This window comes from Carettochelys insculpta, chromosome 1, assembly GCF_033958435.1.
Source record: "Carettochelys insculpta isolate YL-2023 chromosome 1, ASM3395843v1, whole genome shotgun sequence".
Classification (NCBI taxonomy): domain Eukaryota; kingdom Metazoa; phylum Chordata; order Testudines; family Carettochelyidae; genus Carettochelys; species Carettochelys insculpta.
The window spans coordinates 138,028,466-138,050,363 of record NC_134137.1 but is presented as its reverse complement, the minus strand read 5'-3'; the positions used below and the strand labels follow the sequence as shown (position 1 = coordinate 138,050,363).

The window sequence follows — 21,898 nt, the reverse complement described above, 5'->3', positions numbered from 1 at the left end:
TGAAGATTTCCAAGAACAGCATCTGATGGAGTGAGTTTGTGCTCACGAAAGCTCATGCTCAGAACTTTTCTGTTAGTCTATAAGGTGCCACAGGACCCTTTGTTGCTGTTATCTTCCCTAGATGAGCCAAGGTTGTGGGACGTACTCCAAGAAGGGTACACCACAAAAGGTGAAAGCAAGCAGTTTGCAGAGGGGCAGCTGAAAGCCCACAATGGAGCAAGTTCTGACCAGAAGATCATAAAATGGTACTGAAGAGTAAGGGCAGGTCTACACTACAGGGGAGACTGATCTAAGGTACACAGATTCAGCTACATGAACAGCACAGCTCAAGTTGACATATTTCAACCTCTTTATGGTGGTGTCTTCACTGTGGTGCATTTACAAAAGATGCTCTCCTGTCAAATCCTTTTGAGCTTCTTTCTGAAGTGGAGTAATGGAGTCAACTGGCAGTCAATATATTGTGTCCATACTAGACTTAATAAATCAAACCCTGCTGGATCAATCGTTGCCCCATTGATCCGGGCATTAGTGAAGACAAGCCCTAAAATAGAGTGTATCAGTGAAGGGGAAACAAAAGCACAGTGAGAGGAAGTCACTCCCTGAAAAAGCGGATTGGTGACCAAGACAGAAAAAGATGCCTCCAAGTCCTATGCCATACCTGTGGGCCACACTGCCTCTCTGCCTGCTGCTCAGCAAGTGGAAGGTTTTTTTTTTCCCTATTTTTTTTAATTTCATATTCTTTTTTTTTAAATTTTCATAGAAAAAACACGAATTTGATTTTCCAAAAATACTACGAAAAATAATCAGCATCCCTAAGAAGAATTCTTAAATGGGTCTTAAAGACGTACCATAAACATGCACAGATATTCTTAACATTAAGAAATATGCCTTGACTTGCAGAATGGCTACAATGGGCATGTGATTTTGGTCCCAGTCCAGCAACGTTTTTAAGCATATGCTTAACTTTAATTTTGGAAAGAAACCTATTAATGTGATTACTCGGGTACTTAAGAACCTTTCTGTAAAGGAGAGCTTTCCAATATTGCCTGAAAAGACCTTCAACTGGTAAATCATAATATACAAAAAAGGTGTTTCAGGTTGATGCCAAGCAAGATTATGCCCAACATAAATAAATGCCATTGTCTAAGAAAACATGAAATATTAGGCCACATTTTAATAACTTTTTCTCTTAATGACATTTCAGAGATCTTACTCCTACTATTTTAATCATGTGGGGTGCTTGCCACACTTTAAAGGACGTCAACCTAAAAACAAGCAAAATCACAGCTATTAATTTAATATTTTACTGTAGAAAAGAAATTCCAAACGTGAATATGAGTAAGGAACAAAGGATTACATTAGTAGGTCTGTGCTGTGGAGAGATCAGTCCGGTCTGGTTTAGCATGGATTACCTAAACAGTTCATAAATGGGCAGAGATAAGTGATTGTAACCAAGTCCTCTGAAAAAGAAAAACTTTGAAAATTCATTCAAGGAGCCAACGGATGAATATTAAGAACATTGAACTCAAAATGTTGCTATTTCTCATTGTTTACCAAGGTTAACTTGAGGCAAGTTTCCCAGAGTACAGTCTAGGGTTTAACAGGAGAAAATATTAATATTTTAAATTACAATGGTATTTCAACATTCCATTAAAGCCACTTCAGGAACAAAAAGTTAATACCTTTGCAATGGGTTTGTAAATTGCATCCCAGATGTCTTGGCAATGTAATTTTGTCATAGGAGCATCACTGGACGGATGGTCACTTTATTCTGATGCTGTGTTATCACCTTCTTTGTTCAGTTGTCTCTAGATACTATTTTGCTTACTTGTACAGATGAAATGAACTAGATAAATTGAGAAGAGTATACTCAGATGAAATTGTTATTCTATTGGGCTCTCAAATCCAAGTTTCATATTGCTCTTTGCCTGCTTTCACTGAAGGTAGAAGAGTGACCTGTTTCAGTGTGTTGTCTTGGTTCAAATATCAGCTGCTGTCACCTTTTGATTACCTCATCCCCTTCATGGGAGGGACCTGATTGCATATTCATGAGCTGAAGTTGCTTCCTTCCGATGCATATGTAGCAGAGCTGAAAATGGTTTCATCTGTGGTTAGACTGCCTCCGGACATACTTAGAGTTTTAACTCTTTTATTCAGCTTGTTTTCTGAAATCCCTTTAATAATTTTTGTTTTAATAAGAGTTGAAATTCTTTTTCAAATGCGTTCAAACATGCCCCCTTCCTATTTAAAAGTTTTCAGCTTTCAAATAATATTTTTAAACACAAATTATTGTTAAAGAAAGTCTTTGGAATGGTCATCAAAGAAGATATTGTCGGTTTTTCTTTCATTTATCTTAATCCTTATAGAGATTTTTCTTATAGTAAGGAGTTGCTCAAACACTGGCAAGTGACTAATTAGTTATCAATTTCATATAAATATTTGTATATGGAAGCAGCTTATTACACTAATAAACTGTATCCTACAGTTCAGTTAATTTTATTATAATTAGTAACCTTTTTTGCCTCAATGTTGAGCTTTATCTCTACAAAAAAGGCAATGAGCTTTGCCTTATGCCTTTTGTAGTCACTTGCATCCAATTCAAGTACTATACAGTAGCTAATTCACGCATACATTGTATTTCAATGTGGATGTCTGTTATTTTTTCACAGTTTTAGGTTTAAAATGCAATTGTAGCAGGAAATGTTTTGTATCTTTGATTGTGTCCACTGTAAGCAAATATTTTAACTTTGTACTACCAGAGGAATCAAGGCCCTTTCCTTCCAGTGTGTGTGGGATGGCATTTACTATAAAGCCACACCCCCATGTCAAATATCAAGGATTAAATATGTCTGCAACCGAACACTATGCATCCTTTCAACACCCTATGCAAGCAAACTTGACAAGTATGGCAAGTGAAGATAGCAGCAGGACTGACTGCTGGCCTCCTGGGGCAGGGGTGACAGCAGAGATTCTTCTAGATCAGGGGTGAACAAACTTTCTAAGTAGGCCCCACTTTTCATCCCTGCAATTGGCAGTCCTCCATCAAACTCCCACCCACAATCTAATACAAACCAAAGACAAATTTTGCTTATGTTCATATTGTATAACAAACCCCAGATCCCTTTTGGCATAGCTAAAAATAAGTAAGTAACAACTTTATTAATCAGGATATAAATGTGAATACACATATCTAAAAACAGTAACATGTTTCAACATTTTAAGGAGAAAACAAGAAGTCCTGTAGCACCTTATAGACTATCAGATATTTTGGAATACGGGTCTTTGCCCACCAAAGCTTGTGCTCCGAAATATCTGTTAGTCTGTAAGATGCCACAGGACTTCTTGTTGTTTTTGCAGCTACAAACTAACACGGCTACCCCACTGATAGTTTTAAGAAGATGGATGAGCCTGAGACCCAGCAGCAGGTTGTGCTGCTCCCCGCTCATGAAAATTTACCTGCCCGGGGGCTACCCCCCACTTCAGGCACCCCTGTTCTAAGTGCTTCCTATGGAGAGGGAAGGAAACGGGGGTACCGGCTCTCTGCCTTGCCACTGCACCGCCACGCGTTCACACGGATCTCACCCCCCACCCCCACCGCGAACTCTTCTCCCGCCAGCCGCTCCCTGTCCCAGGAGGAACCGGCCGGGAGGACGGGAGGGGGAGGTGCAGGTGCTGCAGAGGGAAGCCCCGAACCCGCCCCCCGGGGCGCGCCGGCGCGGTTTGAAACCAGCGGGCGGGGCCTGCACCTGGGCGCCGACGGCCACCGCCTCTCCCCGGCGGGGCGGGGCCGCGGTCGAGGCAGGGACTGACCCCGCTGCAGGCTCTGGCGCCGCGGACGCCTCCCTCCCTCCCGCGCCGGGCCCTGCTGTGCCGCAGCGGCAGGAAGCCGCCTCCCCTCTACTCCCCTCCCGCCCCGCCTCCGCCCGCCCCGTGTGCGGCTCCGCGCCCGCCTCGCCCGCTCGGGCTGCCCATTGTCTGCGCGGCGGCTCCGGAGGCGCGAGAGGCGGCGCGGGGCAGCGGCAGCAGGAGCGGGGCGGGGCAGGGCACGATGCTGGGCAGCCCGGCGGCCGCGGGGAGGCTGCGCCAGGAGCCGGCCCGGCGGGGCTGCTGAACGGGGAGCTCCCTGCCGGAGAGGCCAACTTCGCCCGGCCGGCCGGCCGGCCCCATGGAGCCGCTCAGCGCCGTGAAGGCCAAAGTGGGGGCGCGAAGCGCCGGCGGCTGCGAGGCGGCGGGGACCGGCGAGTCCCAGCCCGCCCCTTCCTGCGGCCCCGGCTCCCCGCCGCCCGAGCCGCCCGCCTGCAAGCTGGAGGACTTGGAGACCCTGGCTACTGTGGGTGAGTGAGCGAGGGGCGAACAAAGCAGCCGCCTCCCCCGCCCGGCGGGGGGCGCTCGGGCACCCGCTGCGCGAGATGGCTCCGTCTCCTCCCCGACCCGTCCCCGGGGGCCGCTGCCCTGCCCGGCCCGGCTCCCCTCCCGGGCTCTTCTGCAGACTTCAGTGCCTGCGGGGCATTTCCCGAGCCTGCGGCGGTGCCGCGCGCGAGCGGAGAGCGGCTCTGGGAATGGCAGTGGCGTGGCTGGCAGGTGCCACCCCCGGGGAACGTACTGACATGATGCGATCTGCTGTGTGTCTGTAACAGGCGTGGGCTTGCAGGTGCCTAGTCCAACCCCCCAAGTTACGGCCTCTTTCTTATGGGAACCCGGTTAGGGGCTCGTCCGGTTCTGAACGGGGCAGTGCTTGGAGCTCCAGTCGCCTTTGCAAGCTGGTTTCTCTTGGCCCCGTTTTTGAATGTCAGTTGGAGTGAGCAGGCATTGGTGCATTACTGTGATTGGGACTTCCCCCCCCCCCCCCCCCCCCCCAGTTTGTCCTAAATTAAACCTTGCACCGTTTCCACTTCCCTGCGGGCTCTCCCGCCCATCATTGTAGGCACCACTGTAGCGTGACTGTAAACTATGTCCGTGCTGTCTGAAAAGGGTTTTGAATATGGTTAAAAACAGAATTGAGGTGAAGTGGATCATTGCAGGCTGCATAGTCATGTGTGACTCACAAGTGAGCCAGTTAAAAACATGATTTGGGGCCTATTTGTGGGGATGGGACAATCCGTATTAAATATTTTTTTTGTAATACTGTTTTAGGTGACTTAGCTGTAATCTGATAACCGAAGTGATGTTAAAATACAAATCTGTAGTTTGAATGCAGCTTGTGGGGCACTGGAGAAGACTGGTTAATGGACACCATTAAGTATGTTTCACAGTCTGAATCCAAAATGCCCTTTTGGTAACAAGTTTAAAAAAAACCTGTGTGTTGAATGAAATTGTGAAGAAGGTAAAAGTAGCATTTTTTGATTTCTAACACACCTTACATAGATCACCATTTTTTGTGAGAACCAAAGCATTCCAGGATGTATTAAATAGCATAATTTATAGCAACATTTTGACACCCCGCATAAAAATACAGTAATTTGAATGGTATTTTCAGGTAGTCTGATTGCAGTCGATGCAATGGCCTCCAAGAGTGCGTTCATGTGTCAATCTGTCTGTTCTTATAGTAGGTTCAAAGGGTTGCATGTGAAGCCTAGGAAACCTTTATAGTAGCAAACACAATGCCGAAAAAGGACCACTTCTTGGATCAGCTTACGTGCAAATGCTGCAAACCCCATAACGTGAATGTGATAAATTGTGTTCTGCCAAAACTTCCTTGAGGTTTAAAACTATTCTTAATCAACATTGTAGTTTGAACATGGTTCTATAAAATGGTTATTGAATGGCTTGAGACTTTTGTCGTTGTTCTGGACCCATGCTAGACTCTCCTTAAAGGTAGTGCTCTCTTTAATGTTGTTTAAAAGTTGAAGTGTGAACAAGACTTTTTTTTTTAATAGAGATATTTGCATAAATTACCCCACTGTACTCCCCTGGAAGTGATTAATGTTATTTGTGGCATCACAGCTAACAGCTGTGGAAACACTTGTTATCACAGAGGACCATGACATCAAGTGAGGCACAAATTGGAGGAAAAAACTAACTCTTAAAGATGCAAATATCCCTAGAAATGACAAGGAAAACAAAATTTTGGAGAATTACTTTTAAGCATATCTTTTTATAGCCTTTTATAAGGTGATTCTTAACCCTTAAGAAAATGGAAAGTCAGGGTTCTGGAAAGAATGCTGATGGGGAGGAGGTGTGAAGAAGAGAGGTAGAAGTTTTGGAAAGGAAACTACCTGCCATCTGATAACAGAAAATGCAGTGATCAGGAAGGTGTGGGGGGAGAGAGTGTACTGTTCAGACTGTGCCCTTTTATATTCTTCTTTTGCTGTTGCTTGTGTATCTGTAGCCAGATGTGTGCTATAAACTTACACTGATTTAACTACCTTGATCGGGGTGTGAAAAACCCAGTTATACTGATTCTACTCCCAATGTAGACAATATTATGTCAATGGGAGGTCTTCTACTGGTATAGTTACACTACCTTTTACAGAGATGTTTTAACTGTGCTAACAAAAGACTCTCTCCTGTTGGTGTAGTAGTGTCTTCAAAACTTGGGAGGGTGGAGAGAAGAATGTACAAATATGTAGATATAAAGACCACTAGGGCCTTGCCTAAACTTGGAAGTTAAGGTAATGTAACTTAATTTTGGTTTTAAGACTGATGTTGTTAAACCAGTAGGAAGTTCATGGGCCTTCAGTTAAAAAGTGTTGATTATGTTGTTAAAATATATGTATTTCAGGTTAATATTGTTTTGAGTATCCATAGTATATTTTACATTGCTTTAACTAGATAGCTTTTGATGCATTCTGGGGTTAGTTTCACCACTTTGATTTAGAACCTTAGTAAAATTATGTCAATAAGTGTCAGCTTTAGTCTGTTGATATCAGGGCTGGATTAATTGTTCTGGGGGCCTGGGTCTGTCGGATTTTGTGGCCCCAACGAGGTCTTGTCAAGGGGCCAAAAATAAGGGGCCCAGTAGTTTGGGCGGGGTCTGTGGGTTGAGGCAGGGGGTTGGGTGCAGGAGGGGGTGATGGATCCATTTGGGTGGGGCTCTGGCGTGGGGTTGGGGATGAGGCGTTCAGGGTGCAGGACGGGGTGCCATGTTGGGGACAAGCGGTTTGGAGTGGGTTCAGGGCAAGAGGTGTAGATGCAAGGTCTGGGAAGGAGTTAAGGTGCAGGAGCGGGATCAGGGCTGTGGCAGGGAGTTGGGGTGAGGGATGCTTCCTGGGGGCAGGAGACTCTGCATGCTGCCCTGTGCGTGCCTTCAGGCACACCCTCTACTGCCCGTTTCCTCTTGTCTGGGAATCCTGGCCAGTGTGAGTTGACGGGGTGGCTTCAGGTGAGGGAAACATGCTGACAGAGCTTCCCAGGGCTTGTAACTCCAATGCTGCTGAGGGAATGGCAGTGCACACAGCCATCTCCCACATCCCCTGTCAGGCAGGGCCTGAACACAGGGACTTCAGTGTCTGCAGCCCAGATCCCCAGACCAAGGGGGCTCTGCAAAAAGATCTGGACTCCTTGTGGCCAGAGATCTCTTTACAGGGCCCTGGACAGCAGCCCCTGATAGTCTTTTCCTCATTTGACCCTGGCTGAGAGTATAGAAGGCTATGCCTGGTATCACAGGCAAACATTGAGAGTCATTTGTGTGGGAGGAGAGCCTGGAAGCTGTAGGCCAGGAAGTTCTGTTTTGGGTGGGGTGTATGTTTAGGGAAGGAAAAAAGGGGAAGAGACAATAGTATTTTTGGATGCTTTGGACTGTCTGTCTTACCTATGTGATGCTGTTTTTAGTATCTGAGCACCTCACAATATTTAATGCATTTATCCTGGGTGAGATGGATAGCTCAGTGGTTCAAGCATTGACCTTGTAAATCCAGGATTGTGAGTTCAGTCTTTGAGACAACCATTTAGGGGTCTGGGCAAAGGCGGGGGGGAGGGAAACTGCCAGGGATAGTTCTGCTCTGGGTTCAGGGGACTAGAGTGGTTGACCTCTCAAGGTCCCTTCCAGTTCTATGCAATAGGTAGATTTATAGATGGGGAAACTAAATAGAGTGACTTGCCTAAGATCACATAGAAAATATGTGATGGAGCAAGAATTCCAATCCCAGTTTTTCAAGTCTGAGGCTTATGTTCTAATTGCTGGGCCATCCTTCCTCATCTGTATCTAACATTGTCTTATCGTTGATTCAAAAGGTGGATGACTTAAGGAGAATCTAGAGCAGGGAGTGGCAACCAAGAGAGCAAGAAGAGCCATTTCTTGAATTTTTTTACTGAATTAAAAAACATGTATGCATGTGAATGGGACAGTCCTTAATAAATAATGTCAAACCATACTTTTTGTAGCCCCTATTTTAAGTATAGCACACAGGCAATGATTTGTAATGCGATACATGTTCACTTCAGGACATTCGCCATTTACTGAAGATAATCAGGAGGTGGTTTTTTTTTGTTGTTCGTTTTTTTTTATACTTTTCAATTATAGCATCAGGTGCCACAAAGCAGTCCTTAAAGAGCCGCAGGTGGCTTTGGAGCTGCAGGTTGCAGACCCCGATCTAGATGAATGAAGCAGGGAGGAATTGCAGCACTTTCTCTTTTCCCAACAGCTGGAGTTGCTTGGGGATTTGTCTGTGAATCTCTGCACTGGAGCTGTCTGTATTTTTCTGTGTTGTCGTTTCTCTAGTATATGTCTAATAATTTTTGCAAGCCTTAACACAGGGAAGTAAAGGTCCACATGAAGAAGTAGAATAGAAGAACAGAATGACGGGAAAGGAGAGATTGTTTCACTCTTTGAGCAGTGTGGGAAAGGAAATTCTCTTTTTTTTTTTTTTTTTTTTCCTAAGCATAACATGTGGCTAAGGAAATAAGATATGGAGGGGAAAAAAGTGTCAGGTTTCAGACAGTGTTCTGCCGGAGTGGGTCTGAATAGAAACTGGGAATAGCTATCTCATTACAAAAAGTAATTTTTCCCCTTTGGTATTCTCACTGTTTTATCAACTGTTGGGTGTGTGCCACATGGACCCTGGTTAAATTGACCTCAGTAGTACTGGTCCTCTGCATAGTAAAGTAACAGTCATGTCTTTACATGTTTGTGTATGTCTCTGCCAAACTGAACTTTCCACTTTGTATATCTGAAGAAGTGGATTCCAGTCCATGAAAGCTTATGCCCACATTTGTTAGTCGTATGCCACAGGATTCCCTTTTCCCCACTGAAACAGCCTAAAACAGCTATCCCTCTGAAACTTTCTTTTAAACAAATACACCCATGAAGTATTCTAAACTCGTATTTTGTGGTTTGATGAAGCTGTGTCTTATAAATAATCCCAAACTTTTATGTGTGTAATTATGGAAAAAATACGAAAACAGCCCCCAAAACAAACACACTCCGTGGGACTTCTGCTTTTGTTCAAGGCATTCTAGTATTCTTCGCATAGGTATAGTCAGATCAATAATCACTTTTGTTCTGATTTAGTAACTAAGGATGCATTTTTTCTTTTTTTTTGGTTAATACTAGTGGAAGGTTTGTTTTGTTCTAACCTGGAAACAAATTGAGTAGTAGTTTGAATTTTAAAAGGAAAAGATGTTATAGTTAACGAGAACAAGAATAAAATATTGGCTGTCTGCTCAACAATGTAACCATAGCATCACTTTAGATAATGCATTTTAAAGAGTTTTTTTTTTAAACTCTATTCATTCTCAAGGGAAGTTGCTATTTTCTTCTGTGCTGTTAATTGGCAAATACACTGCAGCTCCATAAGTTTCAGTAGAAAAAGGTGTAGTTGTAGAGACGTGAATACATTATTGCTTTTTCACTTCAACACAAAATATCTGTTTAAATTTAGTGACTTAGTTATTTTCTCTTATTCTGTCCTTTGTTCCTCTTCCTATTTTTCTCACTTTCCTTCTACCACAAATGCACACCTGTCCTTGAACAATCTGCTATGATTCAGCTGCAGTTTGTGTAAAAATGACCAGATGTGGTGTTTTCTCTTTTGCTCTCTGCAATATTTTACAGTGGGATTGTCCCACAGGATTGGCAGATTGGCGGGGAAAGAGAGGCCTTAACCCTTGCATGGCCAGAAGAAGGGCTTTTTCCACAAAGGTCCTTGTTTGTAATGTTAGAAATGAACAACTCTTCTCTCCTCAAGAGAAAAAAGACAAGAAGAAAGAGTTTGGAGGAGGAAAGAGAACATGCAATGACTAGAGCATGTGCAAACTAGATGCTCAGAATAGAGACAGAATAACAGAAATATTAAATCTCCGTTGACTGCTAATCATATTATGCCACTCAGACTGAATTGGGATGGCAGATGCAGACTTCCTTCCCCTTCATGCTCTGGACTTGACTGTATCTGCAAATGTGTGTAAGTAGGGAAGTTCCCCTACTCTAAAATGAAAATAAATTAATCCCTGTGGCAGTTACTCTGGAAAAAAACATGCTAGAGGGAATGATTAGAAGGTTAATTCAAGCTCCATGTTCTAGAATGGAAGAAACCATAAGTGGAATATTTGGGAAGACTTCCTTGTAGTAGGGTCTAGGGAATAGACTCCCAAGGGAAAGCACTGAAAAACAAACTAAGAAATAATCCTGCATTGCCATGTCATCTTAATCTGATTTCTATAGTTAGGTGTGGGCTATGGTTGTTAACAAAGCTACCCACAAGTGCCATTTGTGATGATTGCTTGAATACAGTAGACACCCAGCTCACATGTAGGTTGCATTCCTGGGCAACCACGCGTAAGTCAAAGTTTGCCTAACTTGTAATGGGGGTCCTCTGGTCCTGGCTGTGCCCTGCTGCTGTGAGTGGCAGGGAGCCCAGAGTCAAGCACAGCAGCACTGGTCCATTTCCCAGCTCCCACTAGTGGTGAGGCGCCAGAAACTGACTGGCACTGCTGCACCTGGCTCTCAGCTGCATGGCACTGTGGGAGCCAGGAAACTGACTGGTGCAACAGTGCCGGTCAGTTTCCTGGCCCCTGTAAGCAGAGGGAAGCCAGGAGCCAGGCACAGCTGCTGTGAGCTGGGAGCACATGGGCTCGCTGCTGCCCTGTTCCTGACTCCCCTCCTCTCTTTGGTTGACTTTGACTCACGATATTCTAAGAAAAGCACAAGTTGAAATGGTGTAAATTGGGAGTCTTCTGTAATCCCCCATCCAGTTCCTACCAGAGTTACAGACAAAACATATAAAAGGTAGGGTAACTCCTTCCCTTTACAATTAAAACCTAAACAAGCTAAAATGCGGAAGGGGGAGGGGACTCATTATAGGATTTCTCCTCTGCAAAGTGGTAAGTCACAACTAAAGCTTGGGAAAGTGGACATTTTATGCTTAACCTGAGCAGATCTAGAGATGGAGTTTAGTTGGAACAGAGAACTTTGTCTCCATGTTTGCTAGTAATCAATATGTCAACCACTTTCTTGGTGGTCAGTTATTACAAAAAGCCTCATTTAACATTACCTTGTACTTCCCCAGAGCCTTTGAATCTGTTTTCCTATGAGAGCAATAAGAGATGAGAATAAATGGATTCTCCTTCAAGGCTTGTTGTAAAATAAGCATGTCTAGAGTGGAAGGGGATAGTGGACTTTGAAATGTTATGTGTATTTTGTTTACTGTTGGAGTGACATGTCAGTTACAACAACCAAGCATTAATTCACATGAAATGAAAGACATGTTTCTACTGTTGTAAGGGGTTGTCTACATGACACTGGGGAAGTTAATGAGGCCTGCTGTGGGTAGGGGAATTCCAGCTCAGCCAGAGCATCCCTGGTCCACGGTGGCTTGGGGCGCTCCAACCTGGCCAGAGCAGCCCCCCTGTATGTGGTAGTGTTGATGAGGCGGCAGCGCGCTCCAGCCCAGCCAAGCTGGAGCAAGCCCTTCCCAGACAGCCCCAGTTTAATTGGTTAACTGGTAAAATTTACCATTTAACCGATTAACAAATTAAATGGGATTATACAACGTACACTAGACATTGTTCTCCCCCCGTCGTGGATGCATTTGTACTTGTTTAAAGGTGTTTTTAACAAGTCTACCTAGTTCTGTGGAAGAAGGGAATACTTACTAGCTGCTAGTTACATAAGTGTTCACATTAGGGTGTCTATTAGTTTTAATGGTTTTTGTCTGGGGAAAAATAAAATCCTCAAATCAAAATAGTTTTATTGGTAAGACAAACAACCAAAAAAGGCACCAATGATCTAAGATGTTCTTATACTTTTCTAAAAACATTGTGTAAGTAAAATTGTGCTTGAGGAGGTACTTTATTTCACATACACTTCCCTCCCATTTGAAGAGCTTGCGAGATTCTTTTTGTAGCTGCAAGATATGTCAATCTCCCTGAGGGAGTGGTATCGTAAGAAAATTGAAAGATTGATGCCTTTACTTTCACACTCAAAAAGTTCATTTTAACCATTTAGTGCTGGTTTCTGTACTCCATTCTACGGGAGTTGTTTTCTTGATTTTTGGGGGGGAAGAGGGAAGTCTGTCTCAACTGATCATTCTTGTGTACCAGCAGCACATGAGAAATTCTTGTGCCATTTCCAGCAAAGCCCTTTTTTGTAGCTTTGGGGACACTGAAATCTCATTTAAAGTGCTGAGGGAAGTGATCCAATTAGGGGTGCATCAAAAGTGTATTCCTTGTGTAGCTAGCTCTGGAGAGTCATAATACTAACAAAACTGTTTATTTGATAGCTAAGTGCAGTGGGATAGCTACTACTTTCTTGTGGCCTTTTATTTAAGGAAGAGCTGTGGAAGGCAGGAGAGAGTGGCCTCATGCTTGAGGAGTGGAAATGAGAATGAGTTTCCCAGGGTTTATCTATGCTACTATGTAAGTCAATGTAATTTACATCACTCAGTGGGGCGGGGGGGGGGTGTGTAAAAGAAAAAAATTCCCCTGAGTGACATGTTACATTGACTTAAAGGAATGTCTACCCCATGCCCTGTTAGTAGGGGACACTCTTCCACTCACATAGCTTCTGATTCTCTATGAGGTGAAGTAATTATGCTGATGAAAGAGCATTCTCCTGCCAATGTAGTGCATCTTCACCACATATGCTGAAGTTGGTAGTGCAATTAAGCCCCATGTTACGTTAGGCAAATCACTTAGGCCTAGATTTTTAAAATGTATTTAGGCACCTAAATCCCGTTCACTTCAAGAAAGGTTAGGCACATACACTTATCGAATCCTGTGTTATTGCTTGACTTTCCAAAGCACTGAGTACCTGAAGCTCCATTAACTTTATATAGTGTTTTAGACTTATAGTACCTTTGGAAATCAGGCCATTAACCTCTTTATTACAGTAAATGTGGATAAAAATACTGATGTAATCTCTCTGGAGAATTTAGACTAAACTAGTTTTAAAATGTGTGGAGGTCAGATGAAAGATATTACATTCTATAAATGCAGAGTGTGTGCATGGAGTACTCAAGGGAAAGCTGTTGGGTGAACCTTAAAGACGCAAATATAGGTGGAATCAAAGATTACCTGGGACACAGGAGATCAGAGAGGATGTAAGTACACTGGAGAGGGAAACAACACAGTAGAGCCAGGAAGTGGATGTGATTATTAAAGTTGGTAGGGGAAGAACGGAGGCAGAAGACAATAGTGGGAATGTTATGGGTTTGGGTGGAAGGAGATAGGTGGATATGTAACTGGAAGAAAGGAAATAAATAAATAAGAAAATAGACACAACTCCTAGGACGGTGAATCTTATTAAAGGTCTATTGCATTTACTTGGAGACTTCTTGTGTGTGTGTGTGTGTCTGTATTTTTTTTAAAATTGGTAAAGTGGTGAGATTTTTGTGTGCTTATTCTATATCAATAGTGTTGATTACTCTTCTTTTATAGGTAAATGATGAGGAGGGATGGAGGAAAAGAGGAGACAGTAAGTAATTTGTCACAAATAGATTCTATAGGCAAACATTTGACTGAAGGGATCCCAGTTCTTTATGGCTTATAAGGAAATAGGCCAATTTTTATATTTAAATAGGATCCATGCACACTTGTCAGAGTAGCTGGGTTCTGTAAGTGGAGACTGCTGCTTATCCAGATTCCTCCCTACCCGCTGCCCCCTCTTTGGGTAATGAAGGGACAGAGGGGAAACAATAATTGTAAAGAGAGTTTGGAAAAAACGTTGATCAGTCTCTGTGCTTGATTATAATTACAGCAGGGTGCGGAGAGTGGTGAAAATATTCATATTTCCACTGTCAAATATTAGAGTCAATTCTGAAGGAGATACAGTTTTGGGCTTTAGTTTTTGTGGGAAGGTTGTGGTCAGCTCTGTGTGTGTGTGAAATTAATGCATTTTTGTGCTACTTTTATGTAACTCAAGATCAAAAATTCATGTATTGCATCTGACAGTCTATAAATAGATGATCATTTTGGGAAGATTCTTTGAACATGAAGAACAGAGCACCTTGCTTTTCCACTCCAGAGAGCTCTCTGAAAGTGCAACTGTAATAATTTTAAAAGTGTAAGAATTAATTAGGGAATAATATAGCTCATAATCAAAATTGTGGTCTTCCGACCAAGTAGAATCTGGATTTTATGGTGAGTTTTCAGGCAAGCAAGGGACATATGGCTACCTCTCCCTAAATGGTTGGAAAAAGTGACTTCACTGCAGTGCTGGAAGAAATTTGGCAGCCAAGGAAACAGGGTTAGACATGACTACCATAATAGAACAGCTGTACCTGCTGAGAGCTTCTCTTGAGGTGTTGTCCCATTGCACAGAAGAGCCTGTAATGCAGGAAACTGCCATATGTGCTGGTTGTGTATGAAGCGTGATATGCCTCAGACTGCTTGGCTGACCCTTGCAGTTTGGATTGGGAGAACCCTGATTTTTATTCTTCATAACTCTAACAAATATAAATGCTAAATCTTTATTTATATTTTTGCAGCTGAATGAAACTATGGAAAGGGACATTTATTTAATGACAGACACTGAGATTTAATCCATTTTATTAGATCACATGTAACATTCTTGAAAACAAGGAAGAATGTACATGATCTAAAACTACACCAACATCTGTACAATACATTAAAATATCAGTCAGAACTTCACTCTACTCTGAGGCATAATATTAAGAACAAAACTTGGCACCATTTAATACCAGACATAGAGAAAATACTTAAAAAGAATCTGTACCGCCATCTCAAAGGTAAAATCAACCAGGCTTTCAGAAATTGGAGAATGTTACAGTCCAAAGATGATAATGTACACCTTCCACTGCTTTAGGTGTACATCATTGATGTAGGTACAAATGAAGATCTGAAGGACCATTTCCATACTTATCTTTTGAGGATAGCAATTACCCTGGTTTGGAGTCTTAATTGAATATATGCATTATATAAATGAGGATTTGGTAACTCATTCAAATACAGTTCAAAAATATGGGCTGTCTTCAAAGTAGAAACAGAAAGGCAAATCCATAGCCACATCTTTCTGGGTAATACCTATATGTTTCTGTTTGAGGCATTGATTGAGTTGATTAACAGATATGCTCAATAATAATGGAAGAACCTAATTTAACTGTAATCACTTTGAGGGTTTTATAAGGAAAAATAAAGGGTACTCAGATTGTTCCTCCATCTCCTGCAAAGACAGGGCAATATATAATCCAGTGGAGTATGGCTCTTGGACCATAATTTACGAAAAGCAATACAAGGACTGCTACTTGCAGAATAAATGCCCACCTTGACATGTGAAAATGAGGCAAACATAGAATTTGGGGGAATTATTCCTTTAAATTATTGTGAACCACATCTGTGGCTTAGATTTGGTCCCTAACCTGAACTTTGGTGCACTGAAACCTCTGTGATATTGTTGTAGTATTAAAAATTCTTAGTGCTGCAGCACTGAGTTCCCAGAGCACTCCTTGAGCAGAACTAAGGGTCTTTTGTTTTAAACCTTCATCCTAAAGGGACCAATGATGCAAAAGTCATGTGTGACTCTGTTAGCCGTAATGCCAACCTGCTCGTTATGTCATAAATTAGCCCTGAACATCCTCCTTTCAAGTTCAGGTATTAAAAAATCTATAATAAATTGCTCCTACCATATCTAACAGATGAATGGTCTGTATCAGGATTTCTTCTGTTCCCCTTAAAAAAAAAAAAAAATCGTGATTTTATACTTCCGGTACAATTAATGGCAGTAAATAAACTAGTCAAGATTGGAGACAGCAATCAAGATTCTTCTGAAAAAATTGAGAGAAAAATCTTTTCTTAGAACTTTTCTTCTATTGTTGAGGTAAAATAAATGACTGTACTTTTCTGTCCATTGCTGAAGTCTGTAGTGGCAAATCAGAGCATTCTTCATGGCATAAACTTAGGTAAAAATAGATTAAAAAGGCATTTGGAGGTAGTTAAAAACTTGACCATATCAAGGAGTCTTCATTAAATTTTTACAAACCAATTAAAAGACAAATTTTCAATAAAATATATCAGAATATACAAAAAATAAATATCCTTAAATTAAATAATTATAGGTGGCTTTTTACTAAATTAAATAATTATAGGTGGCTTTTTACTTGTTACAGTAAACGCTTTCATATCCAGCATTCTATCATCCAGAACTCTCAAATAACTGACATTTAACCATAAGTAAATTTTAGTTGTGCTTCCCATAAGTACAGTATAGTGAAAGCAAATACAAATAAATACAGCAAATACAATACACGTTTACTGTGTGTTAGTACGACTTTGGTTGGTAAATAAAGTGCTCTGCATACATTCTTGTTTGTTTCTTACTACCTAATCTTGTTTTTCTTTAGTATTATGCGTTGCAAGGTAGACCTCTACTATCCAGAATATTTGCATATCTGGCAAAATCCTGGTCCTGGGGCTGCAGGATATGAAAGAGAGAACCGTGTTTTCTAGTTGAGGCCTAACTGAAAAGTCCCTATATTGCTGGTATTTTGCCCATAAGCTTCCAATGATTAGCGTTTAAGCACAAGTCCCCCTTCCTCGCCAAAACAAACAACCATTCCACTCCAAATGTGGGCATATGCTCATGTTCACTCATCTCTGGCCTTCTGTTAGAGGTGCTGAGATGCCTGGTTATTTGGTAAAGTCAGCAGATGGTTGTAGAATTCAGAAGATTTCCAAATTAGAATTTGTCCTAATTGTACTATAAAACTTTTCCATAGACAGAATAAGTATACTACAGAAATTGAAATTGCTGGCGTTGTGAATTCACATGGTACCATGCTAGACATGATAGTCAATGACTGCGTTTTCTGTCTCTAGCGTTCAAGTCGTTACACGGCACTCTGCATACCTCATGCAAGTCAAAATCGTGGTTGAACTTTTCTGCCAAACAAGCCAATATCCGTATGCAGTTTTAGCACCTACAGATATATTCTGATGTCCTGGCCTTGACAAAGGGATCACACACTTTATAGTTGGTGAAAAGGAATACCAATCCCTCGTCTGAGTACATTGTGGGATATGGTTGTCTTCTGTTTGCTTTGAAATTCTGGTATGAAAGTGTATATTGCAGACGGAAAGGGTCAGTTTTTGGAATACATTGACTTGCTTCTGTTTCTTTCAGTGTGCGTGAATGAATTTTGTTTCCTTGAGCCAGGAAAGCCAGTGCAATTATACAGCAGGCAGGAGGGGGATGCATTTGACTGGATCAAATTGGTTGATAGACTTTTAAAAAAAAAAAAATGCTCACTTTCACATGTTGGTAGGGTTAAATATTTTTGGAAAGTGTATTGCAAACTTAATGTCACAGAACTCGCCTGTTCTGATTACATGTATTATCGGAGCACACGTGGAGATGATGAGCATTACATGGAATGTGCAGCAGATATGTACACATTGCTGTAAAATCTTTCACTAAGCGCTGCATTTCTGTCACAGACCATTGTTAACTAACAGTTTTCCTATGTGTGGCTGAACGCTCCTGAATGTTGCTGAGGAACAATTCAGGATTTAAATGGTGTTTTGTTGATTTTTATGTTTGTCACTGAAGAACACAGCAAGGATGTTAATTGCTGGCTGTCTAGCAACCTTTGTAGTTACTAAAGAGAATTTCTCACTGCTCAGAAGATCACTCTTCAGCTGGAAAAAAAATGCATCTGACTACGTGCTCCCATTTAGTGGAGAGTTACTAAAAAGCACAAATGATGAATTCACTCAAATTGTCTCAAAGCACAACAGGAGTATGAGGCTGTATGAAAACCTGCATCTTGCTGCTTTTGTCTCATTCTTTCCAAACAGGTTATTGTCAAAGCTTGGTTTGTTTTTTGACTTCTTAAAATATAACAAACCATGGTATTCACAGGTTCAGCAGTATGATTGGTTTCTGCTGAGATCTGTTTTATTAACTTTGCAGTACAAGATGTCCTTCTGTCCTTTCCCAGGCTTCCTCACTGTTTCGAATTTGAGGTCATCATGTTTGTTGCAATATTCTTTTATGGATTTTCTTCTCTGATTTGTAACACAGATGAAACAACAGATAGTTTATCTTAGTGTAGGTGTGCAGCTCAGCTGCCGGTGAAAAATATAACTGCATTTATGCTTTTCCCCAAGTTTGATTCCCACGCATTGTAATGGACTCTAACACCAGAGTCAGCAGTTTTAGTAGACGGTAGGTACATACTTGAAGTTTACACAGAAACCATTACAGCATGTTTTATATGCATTTAGGTGAGTCTGGTAGTAGTAGTATTTTTCCTTCTGCTTATCTGTAAAAACTATATTGATGGAAATGCTTTTGTCAGTCTCTATGCACATAGAGGAATCCATTTTTACCAATAAAAATTGGATCCTCACAAATCTACTTATAGTCAGTGAATTTTGTGACAGCTTTCATATTGTACAAGCAGCTGTTGTATAGCACAGTAAGATCATTATTAAGCTTTCAATTCTTCTGCCTTCGTTTTCTTTACACACATCCTCACGCAGAGTAGTTGATGGCTGCTGTGTGGATCAGTTTGGAAGCAAGTGCTGGTGAAATACAACAGCTGTAGCCTGCTCCAGCGGAGTCTGTTAGTCTTGACCTCAGTTAATTTGTGATGCATGTCCTTTTAAATTGGAGACTCACCATTAATTCCTAAGGCGGGCATGTCAAACTGGAATCCTATGGAGGGCCCCACAAAAAAAAAACAAAAAACCTTATAGCTTTCAGGGCCACCAAAAAAAAGCCCTTGTTCTGATTGGTGAATGGGTAAGACTATGATTTGAAGAAGTGGGTCTGTCCCATGAATGCTCATCACCTCCTAAATTATTTTGTTAGTCTTTAATGTGCTACATGACTGCTTTTTTGTTTTGGTAGAATACAGACTAATATGGCTGTCTCTCTGTTACCTGGTTAATGAAGGCATTGACAATGAGATGGGTGGCTGGGGGAACATGGCAGTGGTCTGCTGGGGGTCATAGGTGGAGGAGGGGGAGATGGGGATGGAGAGCTAAGCAGTGGCTGGGGAGCAGATATCAGCTGCAGGGAGACATGGCTGAGGGGAGGGTGGTGGGTGAGAACGAAGGGCTGGTGCTGGCTGGGGACAGAGAGCTGGGGGCCATGGGTGAGGATGAAGGGCTGGGAGCAGGCTAGTGGAATTGGAGGGCAGCTGCTGGGGGGTAATGTCTGGTGGGAAGAGCAAAAGAGGAGACCAGCATGGCAAGCAGCAGCAGGAACATGGTGCTCATGGGCTGAAGGCTCAGCTCAGAGCCGGCCCATGGTGCCCCTGCTCAGCCCACTCCGATGTCCCAGGTGCCACCTCAAGGGCAGGAGACCTGCAGCCGGCTCAGGTGCATGGCGCTCTCTGAGATGCTTAACTGCCCGTGCACCCCACTCTGTCTCCAGCCCCTGCGTTGTGATGTGGCAGGGTGGTGGGTTGCGGCCCCTCCTGCGCGGCCCCTCAGCACCGGGTGCTGGAGCACCCACCAGACAGTCTCTGCCGCATAGCGCTGTGCTACCGCCAAGTGTATGTTGGAGTTGAGCAGGTCCTGCTGGCTATGTGTCACAGCACAGTGTGGTGGAGCTTCCACCTGCCCCTCGCTGTGCAGGCCACAAAAAAGCCTCTGGGCGGGCCGCACGTTTGACATGCTTGTCCTAAGGCATTATTACCTGATCGCTATTATAAGAAATAAGCAAAAGGTTAAGGCTGTCTGAATTCCTTCTGAGGTTAGTAGCTGTACTGTGCATTATCGTTGAATTCTGCCTCTTACTCGCCCTTGTAGCATACTACGTTAAGAACTTCAGTACAGGTTGCTATGCTCTCTGGTTTAAAATTTTGTAATTGTTCTTTGTAGATAATATTTAATGCTGTATAAAGTACTTGTATTTCTAACCTTGGAGATTTTTTTTTTTTTTTAATTTGAAGCTGAACTTGGCTTTATTTTGTTTGTTAGGACAATTTAGTCACTGAAAGAGTTTAGCTATAATATATATTTGGTGAGCAAAAAAGTAGAGCCCTGCATGGATACAAAATTGGTATCTGTATCCACAAAAATGATCTGTGGATATTCGCATCCAGGAGGGATATGAATACCTGCAGATACAAAGAGGATATCCACAAATATGCAGGGGTCTATGTACAAAATTCTCTTGTCTGGCAACTTCAGGATCTGACTGGTGCTGGATGAGAGAATTTGCCGGACCACAGGAGTTTCATATTGTCCAGCATATTACAAACACTTTCATTGCTTACTAGGCTCTTAGAAGACACATAGGGGTAAATTACAGCTAAATAACAGCACAGAAAACTGGTGGCTGTAACCAAACTTTATAGGACACCGGGAAACTTGACCACGCCCATGATAAATGATTGTCCAGCTGACAGAAATCATACCAGATTACAGCTGTTGCTGTACAAGAGCGTTCTGAATTAGAGAGGTTCAACCTGTATGTGTATTGCTAACGTGAGCCAATTTAATCTTGAGACCTGCTCTGTTCTCGCCTTGCTATCTGATTATGCAGTACCATGACAGGTTGCTGCTTTCTGTACTGGAACACAGAGCATTGTGGAAAACTCATCTGATTTCTTAGGTTCCTCATCTGAAAAGTAGGTTAAGAAAAAAAGCATTTGAGAGTGAAAAGACTTCACAATTGGTTACGTAGAATACTAATAGATTGCAGAAATATGGATTTACTAATTCATCAGTTTCACTGTGCTGTAGAAAATGGTAGACCATTTGTTTGGTAACAAAACAAAGATGCTTCCTAAAATGCACAGCTGGAATTTATTTTGCTTTGTAGAATCTAAATACAGACTAGACATGTCCCTTGAAAGCAACTGACAAAGAATGAGAGAAATGGAACAACTTACCTCCAGTATGAGATTACTAGGCTGCTTGAAGAAATTTGGAAGAACTGGTTGGAGGAGTAAACAGTCCAGTTTATCGAGATTATTTTGGATTCTATCCGATGCTTATAGTTTTAGGGAGATCTGTTTAGTGTATCCTGTAATTTAATCTTTATTTTTATCTTGCACATCTGATAGTAGTGAGGAAGTATGTGTGTGGAAAACTTAGTGTTAGCAGTGTAATTTAGTATACAAAAGTCACTGAATTCAAAACCAAAAACCTTTCAATTGGGGGTGTGGGGCAGGGGGCAAGAGGATTAAAGAGAAATATTTGTTTATACCCTCACTATGGCTATGTCTACACTACGAAATAAAGTTGAATTTATCAAAGTCGACTTGTAACACTGGGTTTTATAATAAAACAAAAAGCAGTCAAGTAGCACTTTAAAGACTAGCAAAATAATTTATTAGGTGAGCTTTCGTGGGACAGACCCACTTCTTCGGCAAAGTTCACCTAATAAATTATTTTGCTAGTCTTTAAAGTGCTACTTGACTGCTTTTTGTTTTGATTGTATATAGACTAGCATGCCTCCCTCTCTGTTACTGTTCAACATACATGGGTTTTATAACGTCTGAGTATTTGCACCTCCCCACAATGTCAACTTAGTGCATCCCTGCTAAACTGC

General features: G+C 42.1%; 1 protein-coding gene across 2 annotated transcripts in view; it reads left to right on the top strand.

Annotated features, from left to right (window-relative positions):
• The first annotated feature begins 3,768 nt into the window (after window positions 1–3,768).
• PRKX (protein kinase cAMP-dependent X-linked catalytic subunit) overlaps window positions 3,769–21,898 on the top strand; it is a 136,596-nt gene continuing 118,466 nt past the window's right edge. The window contains exon 1 of one of the 2 annotated variants that reach the window (XM_074992546.1): window positions 3,769–4,334. In XM_074992546.1, coding sequence (XP_074848647.1) covers window positions 4,166–4,334 — 169 coding nt within the window. In that variant the 5' untranslated portion in view covers window positions 3,769–4,165. The remainder of the gene's footprint in view (window positions 4,335–21,898) is intronic. The other variant, XM_074992536.1, reaches the window with a different exon arrangement.